At 41.2% G+C, this 27,218-nt stretch overlaps 1 protein-coding gene across 1 annotated transcript in view; it reads left to right on the top strand.

Moving 5' to 3' along the window:
* The first annotated feature begins 223 nt into the window (after positions 1–223).
* The window catches only part of LOC124619698 (rab3 GTPase-activating protein non-catalytic subunit), a 170,878-nt gene continuing 143,883 nt past the window's right edge, over positions 224–27,218 (top strand). The window contains exons 1-8 of the mRNA XM_047146253.1: positions 224–332; positions 443–592; positions 913–994; positions 1,259–1,382; positions 1,462–1,663; positions 2,956–3,283; positions 9,480–9,575; positions 25,916–26,055. Of these exons, the coding sequence (XP_047002209.1) occupies positions 248–332; positions 443–592; positions 913–994; positions 1,259–1,382; positions 1,462–1,663; positions 2,956–3,283; positions 9,480–9,575; positions 25,916–26,055 (1,207 nt within the window). The 5' untranslated portion in view covers positions 224–247. The remainder of the gene's footprint in view (positions 333–442; positions 593–912; positions 995–1,258; positions 1,383–1,461; positions 1,664–2,955; positions 3,284–9,479; positions 9,576–25,915; positions 26,056–27,218) is intronic.

Raw genomic sequence — 27,218 nt, 5'->3', positions numbered from 1 at the left:
TGTGCTCTAAGCTGCACAGCAGACAGTACTGAACATATATTTCATTTTGGTAGTGACATAGAAACAATACCCCCAAACGATGCTATAGATTCACTTGCCAAAGGTACTAAGCAGTCGACAGAGACAAAAAAAAGCCGCTTTAAAGAGGCTCTGACTTTGTAGCTGTTTCACAATAGCATCTCTGAATGTTTTCATTTTCGAATTGTTAGATTGATATCTTTGAGTAGTTTATGGCTGGTGCGTTGAAATGTCCTGTCAAATAAAAACTTTCTCTTATTTTGCTGATATAGATAACGTTAAACGATTTCTGTTTCCAAACTTTCTAGAAGATGGTATGTGGCTGACAGTGTTACCGTGTGTTAACATTGTCATTCTTGTTATTTGCAGCATTTGTTTATGTTTTGTGACAACTGTAGTGTTTGGTCTTTTGTTTGCCCAACAGAGTGGGACTGGCCCGAGGACGATGTCAATGACAATGCAGTTGTCAACAATGACAAAGAATCGGCATGGCTTCAGGAATGTCATGTCTCGTTGTCTCCATTCGGGGATGTTCTAGCCATAGCACGTAAATCGACGCTTGTCATTCTCATGTGTAAGTGACACACCAGCAGTGATGAGATTTGCTTTCCTCATTGCTTATCACGATCTAATTTGACAATATAAAGCATTTACATGAGCACCTTTGTATGTAGTTTATTCTTGCGACAATATGGATCTACGTATTGCTACCTACATTGCTCATATACCATGAAGGCTCTTTGATCAGATACCTGAATTGTGCGCGCGTTGATAATCTAGAACGTTATTTTACTTCTAATTTGTAACTTCTACATTCGCACGCACTGCTGTGTGCCTTATGGTGAAGGATTGTCATCGTAGTTAACTAAATTATTTTTTTCTTTTTTTTTTTAGCGAAATGGGATACTCAAGAACAGGGCGAAGTGAAAATGAAATTTCATGTTGTATGGCATGGAAATCCGTGTAAGGAAGAAGAGTAAGTTTAGCAATTTACAGTTTTTATCGCCAGAGGTATGTAGGCTTATCTGTCAATTCATTTAATAGAGAACTGCCTTTGTAGAAGCTGGTGGAACTGCAATACTTTTTGGTAGTCGTCTTTCAGTTGTAGATTGATGTAGGCTACATTCAAGTCTTGAGTTAATATTCATGAACTTGTTTGTTGTATTCGTTTAATTGGCTGAATACTCTTACCACAAATTCACACAACATATTTTTTTGTTTGGTTTGTGACTTGTTACAGTGAAGAGATCACTGCTGTTCTGTGCCTGCCAGTGATAGCACCAGGGAAGAGTTCACATGTTGCACCCGACTGGACCTGTGTAGCAGTAGGTTTTTCTACTGGGTTTTTGCGGCTTTATAGTGAAGTAAGTTAAAACAGCTGCACTTCTAGAGAATTTATTTTTGACGCTTGCTGAATTTTGACTATTATGTTGTTATTTCTAGACTGTAAATCTACTAGCAGAAGAGCTGCTTCATGATGAACCAGTAACTTCATTAAAATGCCAGTCATTTCATCCTGCAAGAGGTGGCATGGTACAAGAACAGGTGGAGGAAGTTTATGTAGCGTACAACACTGTTATTTGCAGTCTACCAGGATTTGGTTTGTTCCAGTCACTAAGAGCCTGCCGTAATCAGTTAGCACGTGGTATGTGAACTTATATATGGTAGTTCTTGTTACTAAGAGGTTATTTTCTGTTGGGCTTGTGATGTCACCCACGTATTGTGTTTGTCTACTTCACAATATTGTAATTAATTATGATAAAGTGTGTTTAGTATTTTCTCTTTTTCAGGTACATAGAAATTTTATTTGGAAATAAAACTTGTCTGTTTATGTAATTTTATATGGTGTGGACCCTTTAGAGAAAAATAATTGGAATTTAAACGTTTTAATATAGGATACAACAATCACCATATGGCTTGCACAGATTAAGTGTGATAAGTTGGCACACCTATTTTGATTCAAGTGATAAAAAATACAGGAAACAGTTTATTTAGGTTACACTACATTAGAGTATAGGAAATGTCAAAACAGCACGCTTCCTTTGTTGGACTAAGGGACTTTTCAATCATTTTATTACTTCGCCTATAAAAAAATCTTAACACAGATTAAGAAATACACTTATATGCAAAGCAAGTTACATGAATGCTGAACATCAACTTGAATATTATACTTTTTCAAAATAATGGTTAGTTAAGTCGGCCAGGAATATTTGTCTTAGCTGCCATTAATGTAATGATTCTTCAAACTGTGCTGGAATATACAATATTATAAAAAGGAAATTTGCTACTCACCATATAGCAGAGATGCTGAATCACAGATAGGCACAGCAAAAAGACACTCACAAATATAGCTTTCAGCCAGTAAGGCCTTTGTCAACAATAGACAGCACACAAACACGAAAACGCAACTCCCACATGTGACTGCAGTCTCAATCAAAACTATCGACATTACTTGTGATCCATCCAGTACAGCCAGTGTGCTGCAGTAAAGCATTAGTTTACTTGGAGTGTTTTGAGTGGAGTGCTGCATTTGAAGCCCATGGTATAAGTGCCATTAACGGCTATGATGCTGAGCCCTGTTAATAACCCTACTGCCACTGACAGCAGTGGGAAAGAGCACCTGCACAAACAGCCCAGTCCTTGTTTGAGCAAACATAAATCTATAGAGAGCTGACAGTGGTTGTCACAACACTGTGATGACAAGTGACACATGAGCTACCAAGTAAATTTTAGTCTATAGCATAATGCTATATAGCTGTAATGCTTGATTAAAATTACTGCAAAATCTTATTCTACAGCGATGAATTATTTATAAAGACAAGCAGAATGTTCTTCTCTTAACAGTTTGCGCTACATTTTTAATAATATTAATTATTAGTGATCATTGCGGTTTCACAAAATATTTCCTTCGCTGAGGCCTATTCTTGTTTATTTCAGTGAAAGCTAACTGTGCAGAGGTTTTAAAAGCTCCACCTCTGATGTACAAGAAATGGGGTTTTCAGGAGCAAGAAGTGACAGCAGACAGTGAAATGGTGGGCATTTCCACTGCAAATACTTTTGATCACTTGGTGACAGCATCACTGTGTGGTGGCTTTGGAGCATATTACAGATCTAGTGCACCCCAAACATTGCTTGTTGTTGGAGCTGGCAAGAAACCTTTCGTTGGATTTCATTATGCACTAGAAGGAGGGCCACAGCCAGTTCTAACTGACATGGCCAAAGCTGTTGCCACCAAATTAAAGACAGCCATTGGACAAGCTGTGCCGTAAGTATGTTGTCTGAATTATTCCGTACATTAAATTCAAAAGAACACTGTACCACTTTTGTAGCTATCATATAATTAACATGAAGTGACTCAACTTCCAATTTCCAAGAGGAGCCAGGCAAGGAAAATCTGCATTCTGAGCAGTCAGTGGTATGGTTTGCAATTCTAGTAAACACTGAAGCCCGTCAGTGCATTCTTTGAAACATGCAATCATATGTCACATACATGGTGTCAGTGATGTTTTCCTCTATGTTCTTTGTAGATTATATTCATGTGTTTTGTTTACAATGTGTCATTTCTTGTGTGTGCAAAAGCGTGTGTGTGATTTTGTGGTTTCGAATTTTATGTTGTTAAGTTGTCAAATATTGGTGTAGTGGAACTAGTGATCCATCAGTTTCACCTGTGTGCTTCAGAAGAGAAAGCACAAAAACTGTATGACATAAGTAAAGCAATAAACAAATTGTATCCATACAGCCACATGAAACTTACTTAATTTTTTAGAGTAAGGTATCATTGTGGCTTGACGGAAATGCACTGGATCACAAGAAACAGTTTCAAAATAATAGAATCCATGAGGTCATTGAACAACTATCAATATTTTGCTCAACGAAACAAATGATGGTGTCAGGTGCTGAAATAATTATGCTTAGTTATGCAACAAGGTAATAGTGCATTAAAGTGTAAATGATGCTATAAATCTTTTAATAGAAGTGTAGGAGTATTTTTGGAGTGGCTGAAAAACCTAAAAGAGTGATGGAGACATGTTATGCCAGAAATTAGTTGCATCAGTACTATCATTCAAACATGAGTAGCGGACAAAGAAAACTCCAGTTATGAGGGTTGTCCATAAAACAAGGTTTCCAATTGAAACTTCCTGGCAGACTAAAACTGTGTGCTGGACTGAGACTCGAACTCGAGACCTTTGCCTTTCGTGGGCAAGTGCTCTACCACTTGCCCGCGAAAGGCAAAGGTCCCGAGTTCAAGTCTCGGTCCGGCACACAGTTTTAATGTGCCAGGAAGTTTCATATCAGCGCACACTCCGTTACAGAGTGAAAATCTCATTCTGGAAACATCCCTCAGGCTGTGGCTAAGCCATGTCTCCGCAATATCCTTTCTTTCAGGAGTGCTAGTTCTGCAAGGTTCGCAGGAGAGCTTCTGTTAAGTTTGGAAGGTAGGAGATGAGGTACTGGCAGAAGTAAAGCTGTGAGGACGGGGTGTGAGTCATGCTTGGGTAGCTCGGTGGTAGAGCACTTGCCCGCGAAAGCATACTTGTGGAGGCTGTTGTCCCTCCATTGCAGATCCGGCTGCCTATGCTGCACATGTTTGTAGCTTGACCGGGCATCCAAATTACTGTCTCCTGTTCCCCAACTCGGTCATCCATCTTCCTGAACAGCAGCCTTGGTCGGGGTGTCCGATTGCAGTTCGCGTCCAGTCTCTTCTGTCTGGGCTAGTTTTTCCCTCTCCCACCTCTTTTCTGGGCCCATATATATCTACCCCGCGGAGTGTGCCCTGCCCATGCCTTCAGTTGGATTTGGCACAACGCCCGAAAAAGTCAGTCCATCCTGAGGCCCTCCGTCGACGCTTTCTTTTCACCCTTGCCTCATTTCCCGGCTCTGCCATAGTCTATACCGGCAGTACGATGGTTGCTGGTTGAGTTGGGTACGCTTTTACTCTTGGGGAACAATCTGAATAACGCTTATTGCTGGATGGCTGTAGTGTTTTCACTGCAGAGCTCGTTGCCATCTCTCGCGCCCTAGAGTATATCGCTCATGCTCAGGTGAGTCCTTCGTTATCTGTAGTGACTCCCTGAGCGGTTTACGAGCTATCGACCATCGTTTTCCTCGCTCTCATCTGGTGATGGCTATCCAGTAGCCCCTCCATACTCTTGCCTGTTGCGGCCGGTCCGTGGTCTTTGTGTGGGCCCCAGGTCATGTCGGCATCCCGGGTAATGAATGTATTTGACTCGCTGGCCAAACAGGCTATAAGCGCACCGGCCCTGAAGATTGGCCTTTTGGAGTGTGATCTCCAGTCACTTTTGTGGCAGAAGGTCCTTGGCACCTGGGGTGATGGATGGTGCACACTGCCTTCACCCAACAAACTTTGGATTGTCATGGAGTCTACCGGTATGTGGCACTCCTCGTTGCGGGCCTCTCGCAAGGACTCCATTGTCCTCTGCCAGCTACGCATTGGACACATCTGGCTGACACACGGTTATTTATTGCACTGCGAGGACCCACCTCTCTGTCACTGTGGTTCAGCATTGACAGTGGTTCACATATTGTTGGACTGTCTGTAAATGTGTTCAGGCAGAGTTTTGCGCTGCCTGATACGCTCCATGCACGTTTAACGGATGACGCCACAATCGCAGGCTTCGTTCTGAGTTTTATTCAAGCAGTTGGCTTTTATCACTCGATCTGAGTGTTTGTCTCTCTCTCTTGCACAAACCTTGGCATACCCTAAACAGCCTGTCAAAATTTTGTCAGTGCTGGTCATGGTGACATCAGGGATCATCTCGCAGAGCTCCTGAACTGTCACACTTCAATCTTTCAGCATTGCTTCTTCCACTTTCGCAGTTGTTTTGTCCAAAACCAGTGACCGTCCAGAGCGTTCATTATGGATGTCTGTATGTCTGTCTTTGAATTTTCTGCACTGTTCGCGCACGTGGTGTACACTGATACACATTTCTGCATAACTTCATGCAGTTGGGAATGAATGTCCACTGGCACAGTCTTTTTCAAACAGAAAAAATGAATCACAGAGCTTAACTCACTCTTGGAATGAGATGCGAGTGGGAGTTCCATCTCTAACGGCAGCCAAGCCAAGACTGAGTGCCGTAGTCAGCTCACGGGGCGGGAAATTGGAGAGGAAGAATCAAGCTACATGCCAGTGTTGCCCGATCCCATGTAACGGTGTTTCTCATGAATGCAGCTCCTTGAGAACCTCATTTTATTGACAACCATTGTATATTCTTTGAGTAACTGGGCAGCCCCCCTCCCCCCCTCTCTCTCCCCCTCCCTCCCTCCCTCCCTCCGTCCCTCAACCCCCTGTAGTAGTAACACCTAAAGTTGGAAGAATCAAAGAATCATTTCATGACGCAATTTTTCAACCACCCATATGGAAGGGGTTGTTTATAATACAGTGTTCCAACCTTTCAAGGAAGCTTTCCATAACAATGTAGTCATCCTTGAAGGGGTCTACATCTATACTCTGCAAAGAACTGTGAATATTTCCTGTTCCACCATGTATTGCCATTCCATTGTTTGAAGTTATGATCTGTGTATTTCATCTGGGGAATGTAATTTAAGATGTTTAAAAACGTTTTTTGCTAAGTGTAGGGAAAGCAAAAGTTTTATACATTTGAATTGTAAATTCATTAAGTGAACCTCCAGTGGAAAGCAGAAAGATGATTTGTAATAATGGGATAAAAAGCAGAAAGAGATGGTTATTAATGAATTAATACTGTACAGAAAAAGTTTAATGTTAAGGTTTCGGACATCTATAGTATTTAACATGCTGTCTGCCACAATACTGCCAGTGACTAGGATAACCTCTCACACAGGATGGCATGTGACCACCGGTAGCCCCCTGCTCCACTCTCATTAAACAGCTATATTTTTGAATGGTGTTTTATGCACATGGGACTAGTGGTGGGCCCTAACAGAGGGTTAATGGACACAGCTATCCTATTCGAGACTAAGTATTTGCCAGCACCAGTTGGCATAAATTGCTTTCCCTTATTCCATCATTGCATTCATTCATTTTTCAGGCAGTGAACCAGCTAAAGAAGGTTATAAGACATATAAATTCAGGGACATGTGAAATCCATTGCAGGGAAAAATTTGTGTACAGTTTGTATCACGTGAAGCTGTTGCCATATATATCAATCTGTTTTACCATTTACAGGACAACTTCCATTTTTACACTGTGTTACAAGTGAAAATTGTACATTTGATGTACAGGTATTCAAATTATGCCACGATGTTCACTAAACTTATAGTATTTTATTGAATTAATATTAAAAAAAAAGTGGTTTTAGCTGTTTCAAGGTTAGTGTTTCATTATCAGTCGTTGAAGTTCCGGAGATGCTGTGTATAAAATTAGCAACGGTATTCAATATGTCCTTCATATGTAACGTATTTAGGTTAAAATGGGAGATGGCTTTGCTGTACCTTGTGAATAATTGTGTTAGTGAGGAGTTAACTGATGTTACAAAAAATTCTTTGACATCAGTATCTCATGCAAAAAACAGCTCCTTAAAAAGAAAGCAGATTAGGTGCCTGTACTGAAAAGTTGAAAGGGAGGGGGGGGGGGGGGGGGCAGAGTTTGGGAAAGAGCTATATGGTGGAATTGCTATTGGAAAGTGGAACATAAAAATATTGCTTTCCTCAGGTACAAAAGATGTGTGTTTCACATTATTCTCATCTCCATGCTGGGGGGGGGGGGGGGGGGGGGTTGAACACAAAATCATTAGTGATAAAATATATACATACTGTACAAATCACAGTACAAATAAAGAACATTGTGATAGGATTTATGTAACTTTTACTTGGGGTGTCCAATTAACAAGAATTACTACAATAATCTATTACCCCAGTATTTGAATACAAGCACTGCCCTTGTCTGACAGTTACTTAAGAGAAATGCAACTGAAATTAGAAAGTGCAAAGGCATGCCAAGGGTGTTACGAGAACGTCCAAAGCTTTTAACTCTCAGCTGATGGTTCTACATGCTTTATTATCCACAACACACTAACTGATGTGTATTGTAATGTACCAGCCAGATGAGATACTCATTCAGCCCCAGACACTGTATGAGACAGACATGCCACCTTTTGCCCAGATTCAAGGAAGGGGTGGAGATGTAACCAGGTGGCACCTAAGCCACCAGGACTTGCTGGCACTCGGAGCCTTTAGTTTATGTCCAGGCAGTAACTGATATGACGTAGACCCAGTAAACATCATTCAGCTGGAGCAGAAACAGATATTTGCAAATACAAAGGCACTTTCTGAAAACAGAAGTGACAATTTGACACATCCACAGGACCAAGACATTTCCGGGCACTGGGAAAAACATGGCTTGCCAAAAGACAAGAATGCCTTCTGAGAAAGAATTTCTAGTGAGTGTGTGTGGTTTTTTTAGTCTGTGAAAAGAGCATGGTACACAACTGTTATGAACGTTTCTGTTAAATAATTTGATGATTCTTGAGAAAGAAAACATCAGCTGACCAATGAGATGCATGGACATGCTTACAGAAATACCCACAGAGCACTTAAGAGGTAGCTAATCATAATGTAACATTTCATTTCTAGATTTCAGAGTAGCCACATCAGCAATAAACTAGTGAACATCATTACTGCTAATGCCAATGGTCCACTCCAGCCCAGACCACAAGCATAGTTGCGGTCAAGGTCTTCACACACACACACACACACACACACACACACACACACACACACACACACACTGACAAATGATACCTGCAGATCCCTGACCATACAGCATGAGTTGTCCTGCACTGGCAACATAAACTCATTGTCTGGTGATGGCATGTACTTAAGCAGCTTTTTCACAGTCCTCCTAGCAGTCCAGTTTCTTGTTGAGTAATAGTTACTTTAACACTGGTAATAAGTTGAAAAATTTAGGCAGACAGCTGTGTGACAGGTAGTACAGGCAATCAGTTCCTACACATGGGTGAGCTGACAGGCAATCAAGGGCACTTGTGTCCCATGGGGCAGCATTGGAACAGCCTGCTCTAATATGACACTTCTAAAGGTGCTCCATTCCCTAATAAAATGAAAATACTGCTCAGTAGCAGGTATTACTACAGGATGGTGTCATAAAAAGTTATTTCATGTGATTTCCAAGACCTGGCAGTGAATCATCCATATTATACCAAGAAGCCTCATGTAGCACTCCCATGTATGTAACACATTACCAGCCAAAGATACTCTCTGTTACAGAGACTGGACATTTGGGTATTGGCGGTCAGCAGTATCACTTGTGAAACATTCATGTGTCTTCTTTGGTTGTTTGTGTGTTGAATGATCTATATCTGTTTCTTGTCTTGTAAATTAATGGCTTTTTATTACAAACAGTTCTCAGCCTCAAGGTTTAGCAGTTTTGTTCATTGGTTTTTTCCTGTCATATGTGTACTCCTTTATTTTGTTTGGTTATTTATTTATTTATTTATTTGTAGTTTCAGTGGATGGTGGTCAGGTGCAAAGAAGGCAAATGGTGCTGAGCGCCCAAAGGATAAAGTTGCACTAGAGGCTGTGGAACCAATGGTTTGTAGGTAAGCTTGTTTTGATATATTTTGTTGTTGGAGTGTATATTAACAGGCACTTAAAACTGTCAAATGTTTAAGCGTATATTTGGTCTCATCATATTTAACCGGAGAAATTTCATCAAACTTTGATTCTGTTTCACAAGAAACTGAAGCTTTTCATTGACAGTATTGTTTGAGAATATGTGAGAGAAACAAATACTCATCAGGCAGGAGTTCAGAAATGTAGATTACGAGAAATTAATTGAGAAAACAGAGATCTGTTAGATTAAATTTAGTTAGCAGTTCCCAAACTTAAAAATGGAAGGTTATACAGTCATAGATGAAAGGGGAAAATATTGAACATATTTACTTAAGCAAATATGAAAATATGGTTCAAATATGAAAGAGAAAGTAAAGAAAATTTCAAATGGAATATAGCAGCTATTAAAGAGAAGACAAGAGTTTGAAGGAAATAATAATATGATCAAGATAGAATATTTTAAAGTAAACAAAACTGTTCTGAAATGTCTTTCAGAGAATGTTAAAAGATAGAATGAAAATTTGATAAGAGAAACAACTAAAAGCAATAAAAAATGAAGATTATACAGAAGCCTATGTTGGGTAGCCACCATATTTCATTTGTAATTCAAGCATTCCATGATTTCTTTGAATGTTTATGTAGTGCAAGAAATAGTTCAGAAATACAGATAGTTAATTATGAAAATGATGACATTCCAGGAAAAAAAGCCATTTGAGGTATGAAAAAAGGGAAGCTGATGATGATTCAAGAGAAATTGATAAAGCCTGAGAATGGTGACAGGTGAAACAAAAAATACAGACCTATTAGTTTTGTTCTCCATAAGGTGAAAGATATTCACTAAAATTATCAGTACCTGGGTTCTAACTAGGAACACAAGGAAACATGCAGTCATAAATAACTTAAGTTTCATTAGGCCATGAAGTGTTGAGAATATGACAACACAGACAATAATCACATGATTGGAATACAGTTGACAACTGACCTTTGAGGCCTGAGCAGCTTGTATAAAGATGCAATTCCCAGGAGAAACCACAGGTGTTGTGCTGTGGACACACATCAGATCTGATGAGTGCTGTTGGCAATCGTGCTGGCCTGGTGGCCACCTCGGTCATTGTGCAGCACATCATTCGAATGCTGGCGCACACTACGCCTGCCTTAGGGGCTCAACATATGGCCATGGTAGATCTAGTAACCAGTGGGTTATGAAACTCCTCCTCCTCTGTGGGGGAAGGGAGGGGGGGGGGGGGCAGGTATCACTATATCTGATGCTACGACTACCAAGGCGTCTGTGACATCCTTGGCAGCAGCCAAAGGTGCTCTGAATTCTCAGTCCCCTAGGACCGGTGCATATGGACGAAAGTGAGTGGGGTGAGGGAACCCCCAGTCCTGGGTAATGGGTATACAGGACCGGTGATGGAAAGGAAGCCATTTTGAAGTGGGGGCCCACGGCAAAGGGCACCAGCTTTTGGGGACTATGGTGGACTGGCGACGGGAGGCACTGGAGACAGTGGCCTGGCTGCAATCCCTGCCATGGGTCATGCAAGGCACAGAGCAAAGAGAGGAGCTAGTGCTGGCTGCAGGAAAAGTGACAGAGAACAAGAAAATGGTGGTACTGGATGAATGGTTCCCAGGCCCGTGGAAGAGGTCTGGCACCCATCCTGGGACGCAGTTTGTTCTAACGACATGCCATGAGCCGATTTTCGGTGTGAACCATGAAAATGTGCTGGCTGTGGATGATGGCTGTAATCCAGTGCAGGTGCCACCCGAAACCCCTGACTCAGATGGGTGTGCTGGGCGTGAGCTTTGATGAAACCAGTGCTGCTGGGGGACGCCTGCTTGGCAGCAAGAAGTTGAATAAGAGTCCATGGTTGTCAGCCATGCAGGAGCTCAGCAGGGCTCTTGGCTCCAATCAGTGTCATTCTGTAAAATCTTAAGAAAAACGTAAGAGCCTCCTCATTGGGAAAATCTGCCATGTACTGGTGCATCTGTGTCTTAAATGTCTGAACAGCACATTCCCTGTTCTATTGTATATAAAGGTGGTACCGTGGTGTGGCAAATGCATTTATGGTTACGAAAATCCTTGAAAGATTGAGCCGTGAACTGAGGACCATTGTCTGAAACCAAAGTGCAAGGCAAGCCTTAAATGGAGATTATGTTTGACAGAGCCTCTACAGTCAGATGACACAGAAAATGAGAAAAAGTGTTAAGCACCAACAACCAGAAAGTCTTTAAAACTGGACCAGCAAACTCTATGTGGACCCCTTTTCCATGGCTTTATAGGAGCCAGCCATGGTTGACCCAAGTACTTGTGGCAGGCAGAGACAAACTTTCCACCTCATTATTGATGCCTGGCCAGAACACTCGGCAGTGCACCAACAGCTTCACTCAAGAGATGCCCCAGTGACCATGATGTAATAAACGGAGGACCTCTTAACCACAGAGCCACTGATATCATGACGTGGGGAGTTAAACTTGTTTGTCTACAAAAGAACAATACCATCCAAGAGGGAGAGGTGATGGAGCAATGCATAATAATTCCGAAGCAGGTCTGACATCCAACCCATCGGGCAGTCAGGCCACCCCTGTTGTACCATGCACACGACCTGCTGGAGCAGCAGATCCACTCAGAGCCTCCACATTCACATGTTGTGATGTGGGATGAAGATTGATCTAATAATTGTACCAGGACAGGAACAGGGCTCAATGCTGAATATGGTTGATGGCTTTGCCCCAGTAACGACATCAAAGGACTAAACAGAGAAACCAAGGGCTAATAGTCTGAATTAAATGAAATTTTGCATCATACAAGAACTCATGAATTTTTTTTTGGCTTTGACAGTGGCAAGAGCTTCTTTTTTCCTCCTGAGAATAATGTTGAGCCATGATGAGTGTTTTCAATGCAAAAGCAGTGGGCTTTTCGGAGCCATAGGAATGGCGAAGGGCCAGAACTGTCCCCACCCTGTACTCAGACACATCTATGACCAGGACCAGATGCTTGCTGGGTTGAAATGTGTGAGAGACAGTGCAGAGGGAAGACTGTGTTTGATGTGCACAAATGCACACTCACAGACTGTAGACCAAACAAAGGGAGTATTTTCCCGAAACAACAGATGGAAGGGGTGGCCGATAGTATCAGCCAAGGGTGATAGTATACCAGTTTTACGAGGATTGCCTGAAGTTCTTGTAGATTATAGGGATGGGGCAAAGCCATAATGGTGGTGACATGTTATTCCATGCTGGGAGATTGCAGACCCAAATAAACAGTGAAAGGCTGAAAGGAAATGAGACTTTGCATGGTTACATTTGAGGCCTATGGCCAGCAGAACAGTAAACAAGGAACACAGGTTACATCCTCCATGGTAGCGTCTGTCATCACAATATCATCAAGACAGTTAATGCACTTGGGACACTCTTCTAGAAAATGTTAAAAGGTGGCTGGCGCAGTAATGAGCCCAAACATTAGCTGCTGATATTGAGCACAAGCAGCTGTTCTGATATTTCATCCGGCGGAATCTGTTGGTAGTTTCGGCCAAATTAGTTTTGGAAAAGAAATTATTCCCAGCCAGCTTTGTGAGCAACTCCTCCAGGCAAGGTTGGCGGTAAGTGTCTACAATTGCACAATTGCTTGCACATTAATAGTGACCTCAAAATCACCAAAGGACCGAAGCTGACCATACGGTTTGTTTACAGTCACTAAGTTACTAAAGGCATAGCCCACGCACTTGAAGAAATCACTTGAATTACTCCTACTGACATTAAGCAGTCTTGCTGTGCATTGACATGGTCATGTGAAGCAACTGGCAGCAGCCACATACAAACAAACAAGTGCAGGCAGAGGGTTTGAGGATGATGTGTGCCTTCAAATTTGTTAATCTAATCTTGGGGCAAACAGATCCAGAAACTTAGAATGTGAAGACTGCAGTTCATGATAAAGAACTTGATCTGACACCAAATGCACTGCATCTGGCACAGAAAATCCGAGAGTAGCTAAAGCATCCAACCCAAATAAATTTTGGGTACTCGTATTGCTCACCAAGTATGTAACAGAATGGACAATTGGCTTGTAACCTGTGTCAGCCGTGATTTGGCAGAGAATAGGAATCTGCTGGTAATGATAGCTTACCAGCCGACAATCGATATGTGCCAGTGGTGGGGACCCAAGCCTGGTGTATGTCTGTGACTTAACTAGGGACACGGCAGCTCATGTGTTGCCCTGTAGGTGCAATGATTGGTAATCATCAGCACTCCAGTGAAGTTAGTTCATCACCTGCACTTCAATGAAAAGTTTGTTCTTGCCTTCAAACAATGGCAGACACAACGAGATGGCATCAGTATCCATGTTCATTGATTCCTACAAGGACTCATAAAGGGTTAAAGATTAACACATTGCTGCTACCTGATGTTTCTTCCTACATTATGCAACTGGCCCACCACCTGTGCCAGGTTCGCTCGTGCTGTACAAAACGAATGACATGATAAAAGAGGCATTCACTGTTTCCAGTGCTGATGATTGTGTGCAGTGGCCTGATGAATCTATTTGTACTGTGGCCACCTCCTTGTCCTCTAGTGCAGTAGGCTCTACATCTCGAGTTTGCATGCTGCCAACAATGGTGACATCACTCTAAGGCCCTACCTGGCAGCCCACCACATGGGGAACCTCGAACGGCTGTGCATTATTCAAAACTTCCTCCAACGTAGGGTCCTCAAACTGAAGGTCATGCTGGTGCACTTCCTTACCAGAGGCTGAACAGATGAATGCGTCTTGTTCTAGGGTGTCTGCGTATGACTCCTGAGACTTGGCCATGACAGAGCAGCATTTACAACTGAGGGCATGAAGCTTGGCTGCCCAAGCTCAATATGACTACTGCAACTGTTTGTGATGTTGGTAGAATTTGACATGCACAGTGACCACATGCATAACTTTTGGTGATAAGAGGACAGCAGACGACACATACCGTATTTACTCGAATCTAAGCCACACTCGAATCTTAAGCCGCACCTGATAAATGAGACTCGAAATCAAGGAAAAAAATTTTTTCCCTATTCTAAGCCGCACCTGAAATTCGAGACTCGAAATTCAGGAGGAGAGAAATGTTTTAGGCCGCACCTCCAAATCGAAACAAAGTTGGTCCATTTTAATATGAGACACAATTTAGGTCGAATGAATGATGATACAGCTACAGTAGTTTGGTTCGAGTCGTAAGCTTAGCAGTTAAGCTTTACCAGGTAGCCATGCTATGCGTCAGGCGCTCCATCCGTATTTATACAGGTACCCTTTGTCACTCTAAGCTGAAAATGCATTACTGTACTGTGTCATGCATTGTTTGTCGCATTCTGATAATGAGTGTTTACGGCCTGTCGCCGCTCGCGGCATGGCTTGCTTTCGTGCACGCTACCGCCGCCTACAACGAAAAAAAAAAAAAAAAGAAAAAAAGAGGACTTGTGTCTCATTAGCGAAGCAATGGCAAGAGACTGCTATTTGTTGTTACTTACACTGCTGTTTCTTGGATAATGATCAACAAGAACCAAATAATAGACTGCGTATGATAGATAATGTTCTGAACGAGAATTTAGCAAACATTTTTCCCTGTTTGAAAATCTTTGCAGACGCCTCTTTAGTACATTACATTCTGCACAGAAATTAGAGTCATCTTAGATTTAAAAATCTAGTCAATTGCCGTGCTTCATTTCTGACTGTATCACTATTAGCCATAAGAATAATACAAATATAAACATGACATGATATGTATATTCTTCCGCGATTGCTGTTGTCTCACTCTAGTTTCGTAGTTTATTAGGCAGACAGGATTTAAATGAGATAGCAGCAAACACAAAAGAATACATCGCAAAATGTTTATACTCGTATTATTCTTATTGTAAAGAGAATACTGCATGTGATTCACAATTCATAAAAGTTCCTATTAACAACCATCTCTTCTCACAGGTAGGAAAAAATTCAGAATGTAGAGTTGGCCATATTGACAAAAACCCCAAACAGTCTTGCCAGTAGTACATTGCAATGCTGATACATTCGAAGATGAACAATACGGAATTTGTATTTACTTCGTTGGATAATGTATGAAAATGCAGTGGTCGAAACTCTGGGCGGAGAAAAAAGCTCGTCTTCCTTTTTTTTTTTTTTTTTTTTTTTTTTTGATTTATTTACTGAGGCAGAGGTTTTGGCGCCAATATTTATCTTTGTGCCTGCAAAGCAAGCCTGTGTAGCGCTACATATATTGGACGGCAGAAGTTAGTTGTGGCGGCACCTACCAACATTTTTCAGAACTTCCGCTTACTTTGCACTCGATTCTAAGCCGCAGGCGGTTTTTTGGATTACAAAAACCGGAAAAAAAGTGCGGCTTAGATTCGAGTAAGTACGGTATTGTCAGAGGAAAGCAACACTGGTTCCTGCAGAGGAGCTAACTGGCACAGTAGGCAATATATATATGAGGGGCTATCCAGGATACATCTACATCTACGTACATACTCTGCAAGCCACTGTACAGCGTGTGGTTGGAGGATACCCTCTGCCATTACTAGTTATTTTCTTCCCTGTTCCACTCACAAAGAGAGCCAGTGAAAAACGAGTGTCTATATGCCTCCATATGAACCCAAATTTATCGTAACTTATCTTTGCGGTCTGTACATGCAGTGTATGTTGGTGGCAGTAGCATCATTCGACAAGCAGCCTCAAATGCCAGTTCTCTAAATTTTCTTAATAATGTTTCTCAAAAAGAACGTCACTTTCCCTCCATAGATTCCCATTTGAGTTCCCAAGGCATCTCTGTAACACTTACGTGTTGTTCGAACCTACCAGTAACAAATCTAGCAGCCCATCTCTGAATTGCTTCAATGCCTTCCTTTAATCTGACCTGGTACAGATCCCAGACACTTGAGCAGTACTCAAGCATAGGTCACACCAGTGTGTTCTTGTTTACAGATAAATGACACATTCCTAAAATTCTCCCAATAAACCGAAGTCGACCATTCGCCTTTCCTACTAAGGGCCTCTCATGGTCGTTCCATTTCATATCGCTTTGCAACATTACACATAGAAATTTGAACCACATGACTGTGTGAAGCAGGACATTACTGATGCTGTATCCAAACACTACAGGTTTCTTTTTCCTACTCATCTATGTTAACTTACTTTTTTTTCCATCACATCAATTAGAAATTTTGCTTAAGTCATCTTGTATCTTCCTACAGTCACTCAACTTTGACCTTACCATACAGCACAGCACCACCAGCAAACAGCTGCAGACTGTGAACCACTCTGTCTGCCAAATCATTTATGTATATAGAGGGCAACGGTAGTCCTCTCACACCTCCCTGGGGCACTTGTGACAGCCCCTTGTCTCTGATGAATACCCACCATTGAGGGCAGCATACTGAGTTCTATAAGTTGAGACGACGTCAAGCCCCTCACGCATCTGTGAACTTATTCCATATGCTTGTATCTTTGTTGACAGCCTGCTATTGAGCACCGTGTCAAGTGCTTTCTGGAAAACTGGTAATATGGAATCTGCCTGTCGCCCTTCATCCATAGTTCACAGAAGTGATGCTTTCTAAAACCATGCTGATTCTTGGACATAAGCTTCTCAGTCTCAAGAACATTTGTTATATTCAGACTGAGATTGTGTTCAAGGATTCTGCAGCATACCGACATTAGGGATACTGGTCTGTAATTTTGCAGGTCCGTTCTTGTACGCTTCGTATATACATAAGTCACCTGTGCTTTTGTCCAGTTACTTAGGACTTTGCAGTGGGCAAGAGATTCACGATAAATGCAATCTACAGGGTGGTGCACGAAATATGTTACCATTTTGTTTTTGAATATAAACTTTATTGTCAATACAATCTGAAAGGAACATATACTACAATGAAGAGCTGTCCATGGAGATTTGTTCTAACTCAGCACATGCTCAATATGTCCACCATTTCATTTCCTAACTCCCTTCAAACAAACACTGATGTTAGTGATTACCCTACGGCACATGTCTTCCGTAATTTCACTGCAAGCTTGAAGAATAAGTCCCTCTGAGCTCCATTAAATTCCACAGCTTCTTGCTACTGCCTTGCCTTTCAACACGCAGTGGTTCATGCAAGATGAAGCAAGGCCACATATTGCAAACACTGTGTTGGAGTTTTTATACGAGCATTTTGACATGCGGATCATTTCACTCAGGTTTCCAGGTTGCTTCAATGACAGGCGAAATTGGCCCCTCAATAGTCCAGACCTCAATCCATGTGACTTTTTTCTTTGGGGGTACCTAAAGGAAAAAAATTTCCCAAAACGTCCACGTGATTTAATGGAGCTCAGAAGACTTATTCTTCAAGCTTGCAGTGAAATTACGGGCGACATGTGCCGTAGGGTAATCACTAACTTCAGTGTTCGTTTGAAGGAAGTTAGGAAACAAAATGGTGGACATATTGAGCATGTGCTGAGTTAGAACAAATCTCCATGGACGGCTCTTCATTGTAATATATGTTCTTTTCAGATTGTATTGACAATAAAGTTTATATTCAAAAACAAAATGGTAACACATTTTGTGCGCCACCCTGTAGGTAAGGGCCAGTGCCATAGAGTAGTAGAGTACTCTTTGTAAAACCATATTGGGCTTCCATAACTTATTTACATTCAAATCTTTCAGTTGTTTCTTTACACAGGGGATGCTTATTACTATGTCATCCATATGGGAGTCTGCCACTTGGTCAAAAAGATGGTACATTTGTATGGTTCTCCTTCGTGAACAATTTCTTGAATGCAAAGTTTAAAACTTGGGCTTTTGTTTTTCTATCTTCCAATACCCGTACCAGACTGGTCAACAAGGGACTGGGTGGAAGCCTCAGACCCACTTTGCGATTTAACATGGAACCAGTCTTTTGTCGGGTTCTCTATCAGCCCTTATACTAAGGTGGTTGTTGTATACTTTGGGCGTAGATCTTTTTACAGATCCATAAATCTCTACTAACCTTTGCTTGTCATTGTTTGTACATTCTCTTTTGAATTGAGAGTGCAACAGCCTCCACTTCCTCAGCATTTTCCACATTTTGTTATTAAAACATGGTTGATCTTTTCCATCCTTAATTCACATACTAGGCACATATCTCTCCAGATCATGATTTACATTCTGCTTCAACGTTGCTCATAATTCCTCTACATCCATCTCACTGGAACAAAGTAATGTCAATTCACTGTCTAAGTGAGATGCTAACAACTGCTTATCTGCTCTTTCTAGTAGGAACATTCTCCTATTCTTCTACATTGATTTATAAACTTCCATAACCATAGTTACTGTAATGACGACATGTTCGCTAATTCCCATTTCTGTACTAATATTATTGATAAGATCTGCCTCATTTGTAGCTACAAGATCTAAGATATTTCCATTGCATTTGGGCTACCAAACTAGCTGCTCAAGGCAGTTTTCAGAAAACATGTTCAGAAGCACTTTGTATGACTGTCTGTCTGTAGCTCTCTGCAATTAATCCATAGACATCCCAGTCTATACTAGATTAGTTAAATTCACCTCCATGTAGTATTGCAAGAGCTGTATATTTATACACTACTAGTCATAGACTTTCTTTGAATGTCTCAAGAACAGTCACAATGGTATTGGGCAGTCAGTAAAAACATCCAACAATTAACCTGGGTTCACCTACATGTTATAAGCAACCAGATAACTTCATTGTCACACTTAACTTTGACCTCAGTAGAGAGACAGTATTTTTGTTAACTGCAATGAACATTCCCCTTCCTATGGCATCTAATCTGTCTTTCCAATGTACGTTCTGTGATTCACTAACTATGTGTCAGAGCTTTCCACTTTGGGTTTCATCCAGCTCTGAGTCCCAAGTATATTTTGAGTGCACGAACATATCTGGAGGGCAGTAAATTTGGGAACTTTGTTTTGAATACTTTGACAAATTACTGATAAAATTTTGACAGTTGAAGTGTCCTTGTTTATCAGAGTAACAAACTACCGCCTAGCGTAAAAAACCCTCTTATGCACTCCACAAGTACTCTGCTACCCGAGCAGCTACTTCCTTTGTGTAGGGGACCTGTGACCCACCCAGTAATGCAGGTCTAGAAATCTGCAACGAAGACTGTCACACAGTCGACAGAGCCTTTATTTCAGACCCTCCGTTCGGCTCTGTACCAAAGGACCCCAAACAACTCTGGGATCAAGGCTGCAAACTGCGGGCTCTGCTTGCTTCTCACACTCGTGGCTGAGCAGCCTTGACCACCTTCCCCAGCAGCCCGATATGAACTGAGGATGGCCTCAGAACCCATGTGACAGACGTCATTGGTGCCAAAATGAGCCATATTTGCAGACAACTGCACCCTGTATGCTCAGTAGCTACAGGCAGGGCCACTTCAACATTTTGGATGAGCCCCCGTGCAGATACACTGAGTGCACATTGGCTTTCTTTTCAACTCTGAACGTGTCTAAGGGGCATAATGCACTTAATGGTGGAGCTCCTGATAACTAGTAAACCCCTTACATCATGTGGCTGCTCGGACCCAGTCGAAGCAGTGGCCAAATGTTGACTCACAGGGTGAATGGGCAAAGCCAGACACACATTAGCCATCTGTCTCAGGTGACATAAGTGTGTTACTATCCTCCACACACCCTACTGTGAGGGTGTATCCATTGCGTCAGATACACTAGGAGGTGGTTTTGCAGCAGAGCCCTTGGATGAAACAAGCAACACTTGAGGTATCCCATGTGATGCTCGGATTCTCCGCCACCACTACACCCCAAGGCAGCAGGCTGAATGTGGCTGACCATAGCCAAAAACCCATTCAGCTGTTTGTGAACTGCACACAGCTCCACTTTCGTCTGCACACAACTTGCATGCATTCTACCCGTCCTACCAAGCCTGACTGTAGAAGTAAACTGTAAAAGCAAACAGAATCCTAGATGTGCAAATTGCTACCCTTCTTGTCACTATTGGACACTGATGCATTAATTGCTATGTAGCTGACGGTTCAGAAGAAATGAGAACTGCTGCCTTACTGACTTACTTTTTGACCATGCAGAATGCCATGAAATTATGATGAAGTCACTTCTTGTAAGCATCCCAGTCTTCTGCAGATTCACCAAAGGGTGGGAACACCATTGGGTGAGCAACCAGCGGCAAGGCCTGGTTCAGTGTAGCCAACAGCTGTTCCACACAGCTGCTGTACACTGCTGTTGTTGGGTGAGCAACTTCAGTAGACCCTCCGTGGTAGGGGCGAACAGCAGTAAATCCTGATGATGCAGAACACACGAAAATCCTGTCATTGTTTGTTGCCACTTGTGTTCTAACTAGGAACACAAGGAAACACAGTCTTAAATAACTTAAGTTTCATTGGGTCATGGGCTGACAGTGAGAATATGAGTACATAGAGAGCAATCACATGACTAGAATCCATTTGACAAATGAGCTGAGGCCCAAGCATGCACATGTAAAGATACAGTTTCCAACAGGTGCCATTGGTATCACATTGCTAATTAAGCCTGCTTTTAGACATGGATATAGCACAATGGACCATATGCAAGTCATAAGCAGAATAGAACAATGCGCATGAGTGAACACTTTGTCAGGGTTCTTTCATTTCAAGTATGCTTCTGACTTAGTTTCAGAAAAAAACCTTTGCTAACATGCCTATGTTAATACACTGAATAATCTATTTGTTATTCCTGTAATATCCATTAGACTTTGTCAGGAGAGAAAGATATTTAGTACCACTTTATGAGCTTTTGTCTCTAGGTCAGTTGTATGGACAGGGAAGAAAATGAACAGAAAGGCAAAAATGGCCTAGAGTTCCTTCAGTAAACTAACTAAAGCCTTAAAAACTAGGATAACAGTGTATATGGAAAAGAAAGTTTAATATTAGTTTCAATTACCAATTTTGACATAGAGAGGCATAAACTTTTAATGTGAAGCCCATTAAAAAATTGTAGGTTGCTCAGTTAGTATTGGAGAGATGCATGTTGAAAATTACTAGAAGGGACAGAATAACAAACAAATGGATCACAGAATAGCCTGGTTTGGAAGACAAAGCTATAATTGTAGTGAAAATGAAATGCTGGTGGCTGAAACATACAGCCATGTGAGTGTCTGCTTGATGGAACAGTGAAAAAGCTCATTTCTACATTCCAAGAGGTGAAAGATCAGTACATGTCCTAATGGAAGTTGAGTTGATATTGCATGAGAAAAATTGGTGTGCATAGCTGAAAACTGTAAAACATGGAAAAATGTGGGAGGGTCCTTTATCCAGCAGTAATTTCCAAATGGTTGATGATGGTAATATACAAAATGGTAATGTGTTAAAACTATGTCAGTTGTATGTAATGTAATAATCTTAGCAAGAAATATTTGCCTTTTAAACATATGTTAACTTGACATCAGCACTAAAATTACTCACAGCTAAACAAGAGTGGTCTGTAAAGTTCTAGCCATTACAGTGAAAATTAGAATTTTAGGTTTCAGAAAGCTTTTACTTTTCAACACAGAAAGCTTTTACTTTTCAACACAGTCTCCTACAACGTTAATATACAGGGCTATTACAAATGATTGAAGCGATTTCATAAATTCACTGTAGCTCCATTCATTGACATATGGTCACGACACACTACAGATACGTAGAAAAACTCATAAAGTTTTGTTCGGCTGAAACCGCACTTCAGGTTTCTGCCGCCAGAGCGCTTGAGAGCGCAGTGAGACAAAATGGCGACAGGAGCCGAGAAAGCATATGTTGTGCTTGAAATGCACTCACATCAGTCAGTCATAACAGTGCAACGACACTTCAGGACGAAGTTCAACAAAAGTCCACCAACTGCTAACTCCATTCGGCGATGGTATGCGCAGTTTAAAGCTTCTGGATGCCTCTGTAAGGGGAAATCAACGGGTCGGCCTGCAGTGAGCGAAGAAACAGTTGAACGCATGCGGGCAAGTTTCACGCGTAGCCCGCGGAAGTCGACGAATAAAGCAAGCAGGGAGCTAAACGTACCACAGCCGACGATTTGGAAAATCTTACGGAAAAGGCTAAAGCAGAAGCCTTACCGTTTACAATTGCTACAAGCCCTGACACCCGATGACAAAGTCAAATGCTTTGAATTTTCGGCGCGGTTGCAACAGCTCATGGAAGAGGATGCGTTCAGTGCAAAACTTGTTTTCAGTGATGAAGCAACATTTTTTCTTAATGGTGAAGTGAACAGACACAATGTGCGAATCTGGGCGGTAGAGAATCCTCACGCATTCGTGCAGCAAATTCGCAATTCACCAAAAGTTAACGTGTTTTGTGCAATCTCATGGTTTAAAGTTTACGGTCCCTTTTTCTTCTGCAAAAAAAACGTTACAGGACACGTGTATCTGGACATGCTGGAAAATTGGCTCATGCCACAACTGGAGACCGACAGCGCCGACTTCATCTTTCAACAGGATGGTGCTCCACCGCACTTCCATCATTATGTTCGGCATTTCTTAAACAGGAGATTGGAAAACCGATGGATCGGTCTTAGTGGAGATCACGATCAGCAATTCATGTCATGGCCTCCATGCTCTCCCGACTTAACCCCATGCGATTTCTTGCTGTGGGGTTATGTGAAAGATTCAGTGTTTAAACCTCCTCTACCAAGAAACGTGCCAGAACTACGAGCTCGCATCAACGATGCTTTCGAACTCATTGATGGGGACATGCTGCGCCGAGTGTGGGAGGAACTTGATTATCGGCTTGATGTCTGCTGAATCACTAAAGGAGCACATATCGAACATTTGTGAATGCCTAAAAAAACTTTGAGTTTTTGTATGTGTGTGCAAAGCATTGTGATAATATCTCAAATAATAAAGTTATTGTAGAGCTGTGAAATCGCTTCAATCATTTGTAATAACCCTGTACTTCATCTGGCTGTATTACAGTAACATTTCACATTGCAGATCCCTCAATTTTACCATTGCTAAGACATTATTTGTGGGTAGATGCATGTTACAGTGAAAGATAATGTTTTTCTGCAAACCATGTCTCTTTTTAACAGAAATCCTGTAGAGCTTAAAACACATGCTCTGACCTTTTCCACTGCTTACATTCTTTGCCTTCTGTGCAGCTAAAGAACCTGCTTCTGTCCACTGACTTGATTGCTGTTTTGACTGTGGTGTGTAGTTGTGGATCCATGTTTCATCCATTGTCCCAAATCCACGTATTGTTTGAAAACTGTTGTATAAATTTGTTTCTGATCCTCAGTGAATAGGTGTAAGATATGGGGATTGATGCTCACATGGACCTTGCGCTAGGACAGTTAGAGAGAGCATGGTTATTTGCTGCTCTTATGCCTAACAGGTGACACTCAATGTTTCAGTTTATGTAAAACCATTGTCACTAGACTGAATAACTGAACCACCTATCACATAGGTAACTGACAGGAGGAATCACTGATGTCAGCACTGAGTGAATTTTGCACTCTCGAGCTGGCTACAGCAATCCATGTCATACCACTAGTGGCAGCCCCATAAAAAGTCACTAATGTCAGCACAGGTTGCAGCCACACCTCTCAGCAGACACATCAGAAAGTATATTTATTTAGGACAAGCCACACACACAAGCAAGTTCTATTCTTCTGTTGTTGCCACAGCTGTTTCATGTAAACTGAAAATTCACTTTGCACTGAAGAAATAAAACTTAAAATTATAATTGCAGCTGCATCTCACAAGTTCATTAATGTTAAACGTTATTGGAGCTCTTTAAGTGCAGGATTCAGTTTTATTCCATAATGTCAATCTCTAGTGTTAGCATCACCATATTGTAACTGCATTGATATATCTTCATGGCTGGTTATTACATACCTTCAGGATGTGAGTTTTTTGGTAACACAAGTAGAAACACTTGAACAGTAATTCTGCTTTTGTGAGCTCTATGTTCCCCTTTTGTGCCTGAGGAAGAAACCTCTATTTCGTGCAGCTAGGATTACTGTTTTACTTTAAGCATTTCTGTCAGCAGTGCAAGTAATTTCACCTCTTGAAGGTGTGTACTGGTCAGGCATTCTGCCTCCTTGGAGTGATGCTATATAATATTTTGTGCATGCTGTATATCATACTACCATATTTTACAGGCTATAAGACACTACGGCCTCTAAGATGCACCTTAATTTTTAGCAATTTTTTAAGAAATAATATTTTTTCCATTTTTATTATTAGATTGCAAAGTCAGACTAACAAAATTCTTAGTTTATAAAACCAAACAGACCTTTAAAATCCTTGAAAATTGTCAGCTGAACTTTCTTCTTCCGCCTCTTTGTCTTCATCGTTGCCCTCTTTGTGTATAGGATGGTCTTCACTGTCATCAAGAGCATTACTTATGCTGCACTTTTTGAAAGATTTAACAATGATGTCTTCCCCCACTGTTGACCAAGACTGTTTTATCCACTGACAATCTTGTCTGATTGAAGGTCATTTTAAAGCTCACTTCAGTGTGAGTTCATTTTGGGTTTCATCCATCATCTATTTGTTCCATTCCTTTCTGATATACACTTTAAATGGTTTATTTATTGTGACATAAAGAGGTTGCAGTTGTGAAGTAAGTCCTCCCTGAATAACAGCAAGCTCTGTATGCCCATGTCTCAAATTCTCTTTCATAGAATTGTTCAAATGTATGCTAAACTGATCTAGTTGCCTCTCTCGATTCACCTTCTTCAGACAACCTGTCATGGCACCAAGTTATAACACTGCTGCTGGTAGTAAAGTTACATTGGAGATGAAGTTGACGGATTTTAATGCGGCTACAACACTGTGCTTGATAAATAACAGTTGACAAATGTAACTTTTGGGAAACTTGAGCATGACTGTGCAGTCGTTAAGATGTTGGATTATCATGTGGGGTAACTGAGCCATCCACAGCTAGGTTTTCTGCGGTTTTTCGAAGTCACTTGTAGAAATTACCTGGATGGTTCTTTTGAAAAGGACATGTCTAATTTCCACATTTCCTCACGCCAAGCTTGTGCTCAAGAGTGTAATGATTATACTGTCTGTTATAAGCAGTCCTACAAACAGTGTTAAGTGCAGTAGTAGTGTTAATTGCATTTTTTGATTAAAAGAAGACAATAATAAGAAAAAAGAAGCACTTTCTTGGTATTTATTTTTGTTATAATAACAATAATATACGGCTAATATGAAATATCAGTTCTGTTTTTGGGAGTGAGCCTCCACTACACATTAATAACTGTCACTCACAGTTTAGATTGTTTCTGGTAATTTGGAACTTAATAAGTAAGTTTTTAATTTGATTTGTTGTTGTTGTTCATTGTTTTAGAATCGACTAACATACATGTAAGTTATATTTCAGGTTTGGTCTGTGTGATCAGATGAGGAATGGTGATAAAGTTATTATTTCTCCAAATAGAAGACTGTCTGTTGTAACAGACAGTCTTGGAAGAATTGTTTTAATAGACAATCATAAAGGAATTGCACTTCGTATGTGGAAAGGTATGTTCTCATACTTGCTACATGGAAAAGTATTTGTTTACTGTTGCATTGTACTTTGGGCATAGTCCATATCAATTCAGGCAGGCTATAGTTCAATTCTTTTATCGTCGCGGTTCACGCATGCCTGGCCAGATGTAGGAGATTGCTGCGTTGCCAGTTGCACGCGCCAAGAGAAGCAGCGCCGTAGTATAGTATAGTTTGCAAACTTACCTTTAGGGGGGAGCGCACAGTTTATGAAGTAAAGCAACCACGGCCACATTAACCCTTTTGCTGCTATAGAGACGTGCTTCCCGCATTCCGCGCTGTGCACGATTTTGTCATCACTGCACTGCTCGCCTGTGCAGACACGTGGTGTTCCGACTGCTTTGACACACTTATCATTCGAATTCACAAAAAAATTTTTGGGCCAAAAAAAATTTGATTTTTTACACATCTTCTTGACTGATACCTTCCCCCCATAAATGACTTAATTTTGTTTCGATGTTCTACGCAGTTACTGTGCAGCATTAAATGTAGTAAACCATTGCATGAAATTTTGAAGAGTTTGCAGGGGTAAAAGTCCACAGCGTATACTTTCCGTATGGTCGATTTTAGTTGCCACTAGAAATTTCAAAAAATTACATTCAAACGAATAAAATTCATGAAGTAAGACACTTCAACATTGTTTTTAAATAAAGAAAATATTAAGCAGCAAATAAGGTTTGAACTCAGAACCTTTTGCGTAGCAGCCAAACACCTTAACCATTACACTACCGCAGCTCGTCATTCAATGGAATTCCCGGAGGACTTTAAAGAAGCACGCAAAATACCGACAAACACTGCTGGTATGACTATGAATTACTCACATTTCGTCGAACTACAATGGAAAATAAACAATTACCGCTGTTCTTTATTGCGTCACGAAAAAGCGGTTAGTGAGAATGAATTTCCTTGCTATCGCCTGAATTAGGAGGCTTATTGCATGTTTGGTTTAATTAATTAATAGAATATGAAGCAATTGGTACAAAGAATGCTTTTTCCGAACTTTCTTTCATAGAAAGTCTGCTATCAAGATATTGCTTTTGTTCAATTACTTTATTTATGACTGAACGTTTCTAAACCTGAAGACACTCGTCCGTGCTCTGCACTGCAGTCGAGCTCTGGCAACGTCGTTCTGTGTCCAT

This window comes from Schistocerca americana, chromosome 6 (genome assembly GCF_021461395.2).
Source record: "Schistocerca americana isolate TAMUIC-IGC-003095 chromosome 6, iqSchAmer2.1, whole genome shotgun sequence".
NCBI classification, from domain to species: domain Eukaryota; kingdom Metazoa; phylum Arthropoda; class Insecta; order Orthoptera; family Acrididae; genus Schistocerca; species Schistocerca americana.
Note: the sequence above shows the minus strand (reverse complement) of the source record. Positions and strands in the feature narration are given on the sequence as shown.